This window comes from Lytechinus variegatus, chromosome 7, assembly GCF_018143015.1.
Source record: "Lytechinus variegatus isolate NC3 chromosome 7, Lvar_3.0, whole genome shotgun sequence".
Taxonomy (NCBI): Eukaryota; Metazoa; Echinodermata; class Echinoidea; order Temnopleuroida; family Toxopneustidae; genus Lytechinus; species Lytechinus variegatus.
Window position 1 is genome coordinate 16938694 of NC_054746.1, and position 12565 is coordinate 16951258.

General features: G+C 32.6%; 1 protein-coding gene and 1 non-coding gene across 3 annotated transcripts in view; one reads left to right on the forward strand and one right to left on the reverse strand.

The window, feature by feature from the left end:
- LOC121418588 (thyroid adenoma-associated protein homolog) overlaps positions 1-9595 on the forward strand; it is a 40069-nt gene extending 30474 nt beyond the window's left edge. For both annotated transcript variants that reach the window (XM_041612538.1, XM_041612537.1), the window contains exons 25-31: positions 113-283; positions 1157-1304; positions 2202-2326; positions 3324-3408; positions 4623-4749; positions 5447-5616; positions 6378-9595. In XM_041612538.1, the coding sequence (XP_041468472.1) occupies positions 113-283; positions 1157-1304; positions 2202-2326; positions 3324-3408; positions 4623-4749; positions 5447-5616; positions 6378-6458 (907 nt within the window). In that variant the 3' untranslated portion in view covers positions 6459-9595. The remainder of the gene's footprint in view (positions 1-112; positions 284-1156; positions 1305-2201; positions 2327-3323; positions 3409-4622; positions 4750-5446; positions 5617-6377) is intronic.
- A 2014-nt stretch (positions 9596-11609) lies between these two features.
- TRNAL-UAG lies at positions 11610-11691 on the reverse strand. The gene has a single exon. It is a non-coding gene; the product is annotated as a tRNA-Leu (tRNA).
- Between the last annotated feature and the right edge of the window lie 874 nt (positions 11692-12565).

The window sequence follows — 12565 nt, forward strand, 5'->3', positions numbered from 1 at the left end:
ATCAAATAATAGATATGTAAAAGGAGAAAAATTAAACATGTGCTAAAATTATGAGAAAATGAATTGGTTTACATTGCTTGTTCTTATGTTTCTTATTTTTCCCCCTCGACAGTATGAATCTAGAGATGACCTCACATTGGTGTGACCTGGTTCTAAAGTGCAGTGACCCTTCCCAATGTGAGACCGTCCGTCTGTCTGCAGCTAAGTCATTGACGCATAGTGGATTTCAGGCTCTCAACATGTGTGATCCTAGCAACATCACACATTGTGATTTAGCCTTCATGTAAGTCATTTTTATGCTTGTCATGCTCGTATTATTTTAATGTGGGTTAATGCTATCACGGACCTGCAAACTAGTACTGATTTTCAGTATTAAGTAAAAAAAAAATGAGAAGAATACTGATGGTTTCATGCAAAGTGCTGATTTAAGTTTTATCTGTTCTCCTATGGTATTTTGTTGAAAATACTGATTTCCTCACTGTAGTACTGATTTTCTACTTTTCAAATACTGAAATGTTCTTGTTAAGGTTGTCGGCTCTGCTGTTAATTGAATTTTGTCTGAAATTCTTTTCCTTTGGTGCCTAATATATATCTTGATGTTTGGTAGGTATTATTTTCAACCTGTTTTGACAGCAAATGATTTCAAGTATGACGCTAGAATCTGGTGTTGATGTAACACCAAAACCAGTCCATCTCCATACTTCAAATGAGGCTGGTGTGGCGATTAACTTTGGCAAATATGATGCAATACTGGTAGTAGATGTTGAGAACTGATATTGGTGTTATCTACTGAACCAATCTCTTGTGGTGGTGTCGATGATCTAGGTGTAATTTTGCCATTATCAACACCCTGCAGGAAATACTAGTACTGTGATTTCAAGTTTGGCTTTTTGTTGGTGTTGGAAATCTCAGGAACAGTAAAATTAGTTTGTAAAGTTAAGATGAGAGCAAATCATCAGAGCTTTATACATTTTGATGTACAATGATGTTTATCCTTTGGGATTCCAATTTTTTACTTTGCATTCTGAATGATGACATTTTACCCCTGATTTCACTTTCATCAAGTTGATCATTCATAGGGCCCTTAAAATACAATATGGAACCCAGTAAAAATATGTTAAAATTTAATTGATTATTTTGATATTATGATTGATAGGATAATGAAAGCAGGAATGTTACTGCTACAAGATGAGCAGCCTGAAATCCGAGAGGAAGCTGCTAGATTTGCTTCCTTGATACCAAGAGAGGGAGCCCTACTGAATGATGTTCATGGAAATCATCTCCATTGTAGTACTGGTTTGAAGGTAATAATGAGAGAAATTAACATTACACCATTCTTTTTTTACCAAATTACATGAAAGGGGAATTTCATCTGGAGGAAAAGTTTGTTGTTAAAATACCTGAAGAAATATTTTTAAATTCTGGTGAAGTGTGAGGGAAATCCATCAAAGATTAAGAAAATTATGAGAATTTCAAATTTAAAGCTGCCTCTATGTTATGTTTGCAATATAAAATGCATTAATTTCAATTTTTGTAATTGTTCATGATGACTATTTTTATTTTACTTTCAGGAGCAGGTATGAAATAATTTGTCTGTTGATACACTGAAGGGTACAATTAACACCATTTTCAATATTTTGAGAAAAATGACATTTCATTGATTTTTACTGCACAATATATTGTGGAGCTACTCACATATGATATCATAAATACAATAAATAATAAATTCCAAAAACTTTTCTAATCTTTTATGGATTTTCTGCAAATCATCACTAATATTTTATTTATTATTTTCTTCTATTCTTACAATAATAGTTTTGTCTTGGTGAACTTCCCCTTTAATTATTTAAAAGTTTTTTTATTAAGCAACTATTCTCTAAACTAACTTAATGTTAATCACATTAAGTATCTCAAACTTTTACTTGAGTGGAATGTCTTAAATCAATGGCAGACATTGATATCAAAATATATTTGTTTATTCAGAATTTTAGCTAAATTTACTAAATGACAAGTGCTTGCATATGATAAGTCATAAGTGTATTTTATGAATTGTCATAAGCAATTTTAGCTGTATGTCATTTTTCCTTTCCTTATTGAGAAAGTATTTTTTTAATTCAGAAAAGCAGTTAATTTTATTAAATGATGTTAAGTAATTTTCCAACTAGACTACTTTAGATGTTATTTGTCTGTATTTTCTTCAGATTTTATTAAACTCTGTATGTGCCAAGTTCTGCGTCAATATAAACTTCTTGGATACTGTTATAAGTCTTCTCATCGGTGATGCTTTCATAGTTGAAGATCTTATTTATGAAGAGACTCATAGAGAGTAAGTTGAACTGAATAAAGAGTTCCATTGAATATATCAACCATATACTAATTCTGATCTACAAAAAAAAAAGAATGGAAGGAGAAAGATGTCCTTTAGTAGGGGCCTTTCCATCCTCTCTTGCTTTTTGTCACAAAATATAGTACGTATATATCATCAGAATATATATCTCCCATTCCTGCAATTTGTTACCTAAATAGATAAAAGGTATGTTTATGATTGGTTTGAACCATGCTTATTTTGTCATGTGTATACAGGCAGGTCAAAGGTGTGCTATGATAGGCAGTGATGTAACCCATGTTTGGTTGCTATGGCAATTAGAATTTGATGAAAGACATCATGATACTATTTAATACCAGCCCAGAGAGATTTATAAAATAGTAAAATGATTGACTGAGAGAGCATTTGACTTTTCTTTGTGAAGATTTTAGACAAATGCCTTTAAAAGAAGGCGTTTATTTTCATTTCTGTATCATTTCCTTTACTTCTCTTTGATTTTTAACCCTGTCTCTCAACTCTTTTCATTTAAAAATAAAAAGAGTCTGTACTCTGTCTAAAATTGATTTCTGCAATGACAATGTAAATGTTAGCTAAGTGATATTTTATGAGTAGTACCGTTAGTGCTTGGATTGTGAGTACAGTATTCATACATGTACAGTTAACCTAAAGTTTAAATCTGTTGGAACGTCAAAAAACCTTTTCAACTTGGGTGAAAAAGTTCTAAATCACAGATTTTTCTGCATAACCTAGGCCCTGTAATTCTATTTAATTTAAAATAGAATAAAATTACTATTATTATGATACAGCTATCCAATGGTATCTTGTACGTAAACCTATATTTTGTTGTTGAACATTGTTTTCATGGTAGTTGTCATTGGGTGGCAAAGTTATGCAACAAGTCAGTAGATTGAAAATTTACCTTGACGATTATTCAACTCATGGGGGTGTTGACTTCTATGGCAAGTTAACCATACTTTTACTTTTATTTTCTGTTCAGCTCTTTGAATCTCTTTGAGCAAGAAAATGTGAACATGTATGCTGAAGGGGTTATGGAGGCTAACCTTGTGTTTCATGCCCTCAAGGTAAGCTCACATTGTTGGCTATTTCAACTTTTATTTCTCAATCTACAATTTAATTAATACACTCTTGGTATGATGACATTAGAAAACATTCCTTTCCCACATTGAAGAAATATTCTTTTCATTTATTGATTCCACTTTTAAAACAAATATCATAATATACATAACAAATGTATTCATAAACATAGTGTATCAATGATCAAATTAAGTATCTAACATAAGTATTTAAGCATAAGGTACACTACAAAATGTTTTTTAAAAAAGTGAGGAGCCTAAATAAAAAGCAGAGCAGAACTTGTTTTGGAAGGTCTAAATGAAGCTTGCAGCCTTTCAAATGAAAGCTTACAAACAACAGGAAAAATGTTTTCTTACTATTCTATGTTTTGATTTCATTTATTTTTAGGGAGCAGTGTGTATTTGCTTAAAATCATCCTTGCATATTGTTGAATATACCAATTCTACTCTAAAGCATTGTATATATGAATAGTCGTATTCAGTTGCATCAAATGCAAGTATATGTACATAAAATAGTATAAAGAAAAACAGAATATTACCACTATTACTCTCTTTATACTTTGAGAAATTATTAATTTTTATGCTACCTTAGTATCAAATATTTCAAAAGTATAATTTAATAACTGATTACTTAATTTTGCATTGGAACTCAGCTCAGCTTGAAAATGTTTAAGGGCAATTCCATGCTAGACATGTTTGCAACATTATTCAATCTTTTGTCCAAACAAATGAGGAACTTTGATTTGTTTTGTGGAATTGATAAAGTACCTCTGGGAAGTCATTAAACAAAAGGCCAACCAACAAAAATATTTAGTCCATGGGGGAATTAGACATGAAAATGTTGCATGTCTGGACATTTCTTGAGTTCCAAATGACACAAAACATTTTCACCTTTAATTCACCCACAATCAAACATTTTTGTTGGTAATCAGCTTTTCACATGACTACCCACTATAACTTTATTATTGACAAAAAATATTCTTTGTTACTCAAGCATTTAGCAAAGAGACTAGATATTGTTATTGAAATGTCCCATACAATACGTATGGAATCACTCTGTAACTAAGTAAGTAACAACTAAGTAATTCTTAACTAAATGAGTTTATTTCAATGTCACCAAACTAGATGTATAAATGTTGTTTTTTATTGAATACTGATGCACTAAATTGTGCATATGGCTTCTCATTCCTTTGTTATATTAGGATGCTATGGCTGTGTTAGTGGAGCATAAACCAGACATCATGAGAGAATGGATAAAGGACAGATGGCACTTCATAGAATTCAACATGGCTTCTCTTATCAAATACCTAGACAAGCCCCCTGTTGCTGGTATAAATTATTAGATGGTTCTCTATCATCTAATCTCTTACAAATTCCAGTTGCTAAGGGAAACAGGCCTTTGCCCATGCAGGGCCTAACCTGTGGAATTCTCTTCCACAGAGTTTGAAAACCCAGACTTCAGTGACCACCTTCAAGGGCAACCTGAAAACGTACCTGTATAAGAGAGAGAGGGGGGGGGGTTATAGACCTTGACTTATTGTTCAGACATGTATTATATGTAAATAGTTTTTGTTCTGCTCTGAAGCACATTGAGCATCTAATCAAGATGGAAAGTGCCCTATACAAATCTCATGTGTTAGTATTATATTGTTAAATGTATCTGTGCTTTCTTTGTATAAATCTTATATAGCAGTTCTTATACAATTTCCCTAGATTTAGCTATATTGATATATATGGCCAGTGGGTGATTCTCAAAATATAGAGCGGACATGGGTCTCTTCTGCCCCTTCTGCAACTGGAAGCAATCTTTTTAAAGCCTGAATATTGGCAATTAGGGAAAAACCTAATAACAAATTTTGATATTTTTTTACAGCAAATCTTTAACCACATGAAATAAAAAATGTGACTGTGCTCAGATGCTATTGTATGATCATTTAATGATACTGAGACCTTGAAATGATATCCCAAACTTTGGTATTGTCTGGAATGTTGACATAGTATTTCACACCTTTTTTTATCACTACAGCTAATAGTTTCTATGCAGGGACAGGCCATAGTAAGCCATACCAAGCTCTTTATAGACTACTCATGTATGTATGGCTTCTCCAGACTGCATCCATTCTCATCAAACCATCAATAGAGGGAGTCTTAGATGTCAAACAGAAGATAGAGGGGTACCTGAAATCAATGCAAAAGGTAAGACCTGGGGCCCATAACACAAATTGTAACAATTTTAGAAAAAAAATTACTATTGATTGTATTGACTACAATGTACAATTAATCATGAAAATCAAGCGTACGATAAACTGCTATCCATTGTCTTAAGGGACCCAGTTTGATTTTTGTGGAAAATTTGTACTTGGTGAGATGATTTCATTTGTATATGCAAAATTCTATTTGTGTTTTCACTGAAATATGTAATGTATACCTACAACAACATTACAAATTCATATTTTTATATTTTTTCTTTGGGGGGGGCAATGAAATGTTATTCAACACCATATACCAATGGATATCATTTTCCTCATCTCTATTGGACTATGTTCTATCCTCTGGTTACTCGTGCAGTCACCGGTCTGCATTTAAGTCATGCCTTCTCCATCAGTCAGTTTGGTGGTTAGTTTTATAAATCATTCGTATCGTCAAAAATGAAGCCATTCCTACTTCTCGTATTTTCATCTGCATGATTCGTCTTTGAAATGTCAGAGCATATTGCAAGATGCCCAGATACAAACTTGCTGTGTCAGTATCATGCCATATTGCAAGGTTAATCAGTGATGATCTTTTAAAGATATTATAATTATGTTGGATAATTTTCCTTTGTGGGATGCCCGAAATATTGAACTCGTTAGGGCCAGTTTTGCCCTCATCTTCAACTTGTGCAGTATGTCTTCACTTGTCTTCAATGTCTTCAATTTGTTTTCCTCATATTTTGTCTCATACGTTTTTATACCTAGATGTACTATGTCTACCCGCTTCTGAAGGAGTCTATTCCTACCAATCTGACTGGAGAGGGTCCATCCCAGGAGATGGAGTGATGGAATGAAATACAGAGCAAAGTTTTATACATAGCAATGTTTACCCAGCTTTCAGCCAGGAGCCCCGCTTTAAGCTGGGAACCCTCCTTTACCAGAAGGGTATTCAAGGCTTAACATCTACAATCATAAACAAATAAAACAAATAACAGATCGTTTATGAAAGAAACAAATACATTTTATTGTTAGGTCGTATTCTTTATAGTTCTACCACAGGTCTTGCTCTACTGAGATAGGTTTGCCAACATTGTTTTTCTTATTCCTCTGAATATGCAAATTTCCTTGCCTCTAAAAATCCATCCCAAGCCATGTCTCATGGTATTAGGTTTATGGTTTGGCAAGAAGCCAGTTTGTAGTCATTTTATCAACATGCTTTGGTGTTGACTGGTTATAGGGCTGATTTTTACTATTGGTTGCATTGATCATTATGAGCAATCAGTCATTCACAAATCTACAGTGTGATCAATCAATAAGCTTAGTGTAAGTAGGCCCAGGTAGATATTCTATTGCACTATCACTAGAAATTACTCAATTGAAATATATTTAGCTTACTGTGTTTATCAGTAATAATTTAATTAGTCTACTGTAATACTATAAAAATCAGTACTAATGTGCCTTGAGAGAGGTTTGGATACTACTCTCTTTTAATTTTTTGTTATTGTGCTGATTCTTGTGGTGGATCATTGCTATGAATAATAAACATAATAATATTGTCTGAAATTGAGCATCTTGCGGAGAGCCCGACAAGCTCTTTGAAGAATGCATGTATGGGAATTGTAATTTTATACTTGTTTTTATTTTGTTTTGTCTTACATGTACAGTGTATAATGAATAATTTGTACAATATACACTGACAACACTAAAATGAGCAGATGATCTATAATGGAAGTCAGAAAGTCATAACCTGGCTACTACAAAAGTCTAATGAATGGTATATCATATGAAGGAAAAAAAATATAGTCTGTTTTTCACCTAGTTGCAAGTTGTGATTGGTCATGCATGAGTGATTATGAAGTACTACGTGAGATAATACATATTTTCAGACCATTATATGATTATTGAGGTGTAACTCGCAATGCTTCAGTGACCATGACGTCGTTGTCAATGTGGAATTTTGAATACTTTTGATTTTTGACAGAAAATGAAATATGAAAAATTATCTGACTGCACCGTTGTACAAAACTCAGTGATGCAACAGCAATCATTTAAGAAATGCATAATACAGGCAATACTAAGAATTGTATATCAACTGAAAACATTTAATCTCATCTCTCAGAAAAGAAATATGTCATGATCATTAAGTATTGCATGATATGCTTTAATATTCACAGCAAGGTTTGCAAATTATGCATCATTGCATAAAATGAATCATACTCATTCATGCATTGCTGATCACAATTTGAAGCTAGGTGTAAAATAAAGGCTATACTTTTTCTACTTCATATGATTTACCATTCATTAGAATTTATTACCGCTAGATTGTGATTTCTTTTTATTTGCTACATCATTCATGATCTCTATTTACATTGTTGATGTATAGTGTACAAACACTTATTCAACTGGGCAATTCCATAAAATGATCACCCTTATTGTACATCCGACCCCCATTTTTCTAAAGTCTTACTTCACTTAATAAACTGGCCAAGTCATGGTTATTTGACCGCATTACAGACTGTCAAAAGGAACCAAAAATCAGATCCAGAAAATTTCATGAAGGTCCAAAATATAGGGTTCGGACGTACATATTTTAGGAATTGCCCAAATGTGTCTTAAACTCTTAATCCTTCAAAAAATATCTTAAATATAGTGATATATACATCAATTCATGAAATAGAACATTATCTGTTCAAGTCCTTTCTATATTCTGTTGTATATATATATTTTTTTTTTATTTGTTCGATAAATAGATAGACCATGCATATTAATTAATTTGTAAAAAGTAAAGCAATATGAATTTGTTATATGATAGTGAGATTTATGACATAAATCAGGGTTGCAATATCATCACATTAGGAAATCTGACTCTTGTGTATTTTTAAATGAAGTATTACAGCATTGTAGGCATTGTATCCTAATGGAAATGTGCTTTATTGAATAATTATTATATGATTATTTTAGTAATATTGTATTTGTTTTGCTTTTACAATCAACAAATGATATTTGTTAATTTGTTCTGATTAAATATGGTGATTTCCATTTTGTGTTTTACAATTTATTTCTAGTATGTGATGTATACTTGGAATTCTATTAAAGGGATATCAGGCATATTAGATGAAGAAACATAATGTTTCTGCTTCCATTATTGTGCATGTTTGATGTATGTGAACATTATTCTGTTTCTTCTTTTGTATACATGTAAATTCCTGGTATGTGTTTACCCGGAATCCTTTTTTTTTCAGGATTCATTTTAAGAAAATGATACTTTACTACCGATGTAGTACAGTGGATGTATGAATTATTTTGATATATCTTTTGTCACTTTCATGATTGTATGGATGACATACTTGAAAAAGGCTCCCCCCCCCTTGCCTGTCTTCAACTTTGATAAAGGGTCAATTGTTTGAAATGTGCTTGAGTTGATATTATCAAACATTACAATCTTGAATAAATTTTTGATAGCCACTTCTTCCCTTTCCAACTGCTGATTCTCTGTTCATACTTCAATATTCAAATCTAACATATCTAGCTCCCACTATCATGTGGCAATATTTTTGTTTTTCTTCAAAAGGGCTCTTTGAACATTTATCTTATACATTCAAGGATATCTAGAAACTACACAGAAAGATTGTAATTATGCTGACATTTTTTACCTATTACATTCTTTGGAATAGTTTCTATATCAAATAGAAAAACATAAAAATGCAGTTATTTTAGTTTTGATTGGTCATCTAATCAGATTACATTTCATGTATAATCGCAATATATTTACCATGTAAAATACATTTTAATTTCTTATCCTCCATATCATACCTGTTATAGGTAATACACAATCATATAATCTAGTCATGAATTGTAATAGTCATTACCACATTTTGGGGATTTACCAAAGCTAAACACAGGCTTGAATGTAAACATCCGTTATATACAAAAATAATTATGTCATGCGAATGAAGATTTTTTAAATATGATTAAATTATCTTCAAAACAGCATCTTGTGCATGAAGTGTTCTTATTCTCTATATTCATTAACTTTGTAGTGCATGAAAATATGTAATTTTAGAAGACATCCTTTAATAAAATCAACATTCCATCTTTACACTCATATAATGTCATCAGTACGTATTTGAAAGACAGTTCCAAAATTATTTTTTTCCTTAAAAAACTGCTCTTTGTAGGGGGCAAGTGTCAGTTTTAACATCCTTGGATACGACAAACCACTAGCGTACCTACAGGGGGGGCAAAGGGGGCAGTCTGCCCCCCTGACGAGCCAGAACCCATACAAAAGACATATGCCTGCCCCCCCGACGAGCTTGAAAGACCTTCTTTGCCCCCCCTGTTAAGCTTAAAGACCTTTATTGCCCCCTTACTAGATTGAAGACCTTTTTTTTCTCTTTTTTTTTTGCTTCTCAATTTTTTTTCTGGGAAGAAGATATTTATTTTTGATTGAAGACTTTTTTTTTTTGGAAAATCCTAGGTACGCCACTGCTACAAACTCAGATAATTGACCATCTGAAGGATTTCTGAATTATAATAAAATAAATTTTTGTAAATAAAAAAAATACTGTTATATGGGCAATTCCATAAAATAATCAACCTTTTTGTATGTCCAACCCCCATTTTTCTCAAGTTTTACTTCACTTCATAAAGTAACCAAGTCATGGTCATTTGAGAGCATTGGCAGACTGGCAAAAGAACAAGAAATCAGAGACAGAAAATTTCATGAAGGTCCCACATATAAGGAGTCGGACATACATATTTTATGGTATGGATTATGTGTATGATATCAGAATAAATGTTTATGCGAGAATGTAATAAAAAATAAGTATTGACTAACTAAGATTTATGAATTACAATCATTTATAAGGAACTATATGTGAAAGAAAAAAGTGCAATATCAAAAACTAATGTCGCCCTATAAAATACTGGCAGGGATCCCACCCCTCCCCCCCAAAAAAAAAAAATGAAAAAAAATTCAATAAATTCAAATAAATCATATAATTGTCTTTTGTGTATGCAGTTCATATGACATTGCTCCTCATCTACACTTGTAAAACACAATTCTTGGATACCATGCATTTATAAGTGTTTCATGCATCCACCCTAAAACGTAGAACTTGGAAGTTTGATAAGTCTCCTGAAAAAAACATTTGTATTAAGAAACATTACTGCAGACTTGACATTTTTAGACTTGCACCAATTTACTCTCTTCTATATGATGTCCATGGTGTAAAAGAAAAAAAAAAGTTTCATGACCAAGAGTAAAATATATTACTATCCTGTTACTATACTTACTAAATATTATGACAAAATCTACTAAATTTCAATTATTGAACAAACAAAATGAAGGTCAGAATTTTTCGCTCACTTATTTTTTGCTCGCTCATATTTTTTACAAACTTTTTTGCTCCATCAGCCATATCTGTCCCCCTCAAATGATCATATAACTGATGCTCATGTCATGTACCCTCTATAAAGTTTATATTGGCACTGTTTACAGGGGTACAGGCTATGTTTTATAACCTTATTGTCTCCTTTTTTTGCTCTTTTTCTCACTCAATTATTTCCAATCTTTGCAAATGTTGTAATCACTATGTCCTTAATATGCTTGAATAACTTTAAATAAAATTCAGTTCAATCTGATTCTTATAATAAATCGTAAATACAAAAGTAAAAAGCTATATTAATATCCTATATAGGAACCCATAGCCATCATGGACCCATATATATGTATCTATGCTCTGCCAATTGAGCTATCTTGGCTTATTTAGAGGAGAAAAAAAATAAAAATTTTAATGACAGTATCATAAAAATACCCATACCTTGTGTGCATGAACTTAGGCCAATATGTGTAATAACAATGGGCTGCAAATATTTCATAGGCCAAAAGTTTGAAACCATAATGAATTCAACAGTCCATTGGCGAGTAATTGTTCACAACAAAAGAGACAATGAATTCGAATCGGAAAACATTAATAAAAATCAATTAAAAAGTATTGGCAGCGGTGGGATTCGAACCCACGCCATCGAAATGACTGGTGCCTAAAACCAGCGCCTTAGACCGCTCGGCCACGCTACCTCGTTAGGACGGAGAGGATTCGCTGTCGACCCGATCCTCAGCTCCGGATCGTTATCGCCTGTGGCGGCTGCTAGAACCTTTTCTTTTTCGTTCAAACTTTTAACATTGTCAACAAAAGGGCTTTCGTCAATAGATTACCGGCATTTAAAACCTCTGATGTTGAATATTATTAATTTCATTGATTGTGACTGCTGTACAAAATATTACGCCACCACTTGTCAGAAAAGTGATGTCGCGCGAGCTTTGAATACGGGTCGATAGAAACGAGCCGGACCGAGTGAAATGGTGACTCATTCTTCCGCCGCACTTCCCCGTGGCATGGGAAGCATGAGACCGCTGCATGCGTGGAGCACATGAGCTGTATTAGAAGGGTTTTTTTTAGACAGTCCATGGCCTAGTTGGTTTGGAGGAGTTTTGAACATGTTTCCTTATTTTTACCATATAGATATGATTTTTACTCTCTCCTCCGGGCTCTCCTCCTACACAGACGGCTAGTCATCTCGCGCGCAGCGTGATGGGCTATGTATATACAGGCCTTCCCGTTTCATATATAAATTTGTATATATATATATATAATAAAAAAAATGCATGTGGTTTTAACTCATAAAGATATAGGCCTATTACTTGCGTTATATATCTCTATGTTTTAACTATATCTTTGAAACTGCGATGCAATAATGAGTGTATGATATTTCAAGAATTCTCTCTTCTTGGAGACAAAAAACTGAAGCGGATAGAGGTATTTTCACGGTAAGAAATTAACAAATTTAGACCTATTATGAAAATGTTTTATACTTTTTAAAAAATATATAACTATAAAACTAATACACTGAAACAAGTTTTAAAATAGCTAAAAAGATGATATCAAATATTC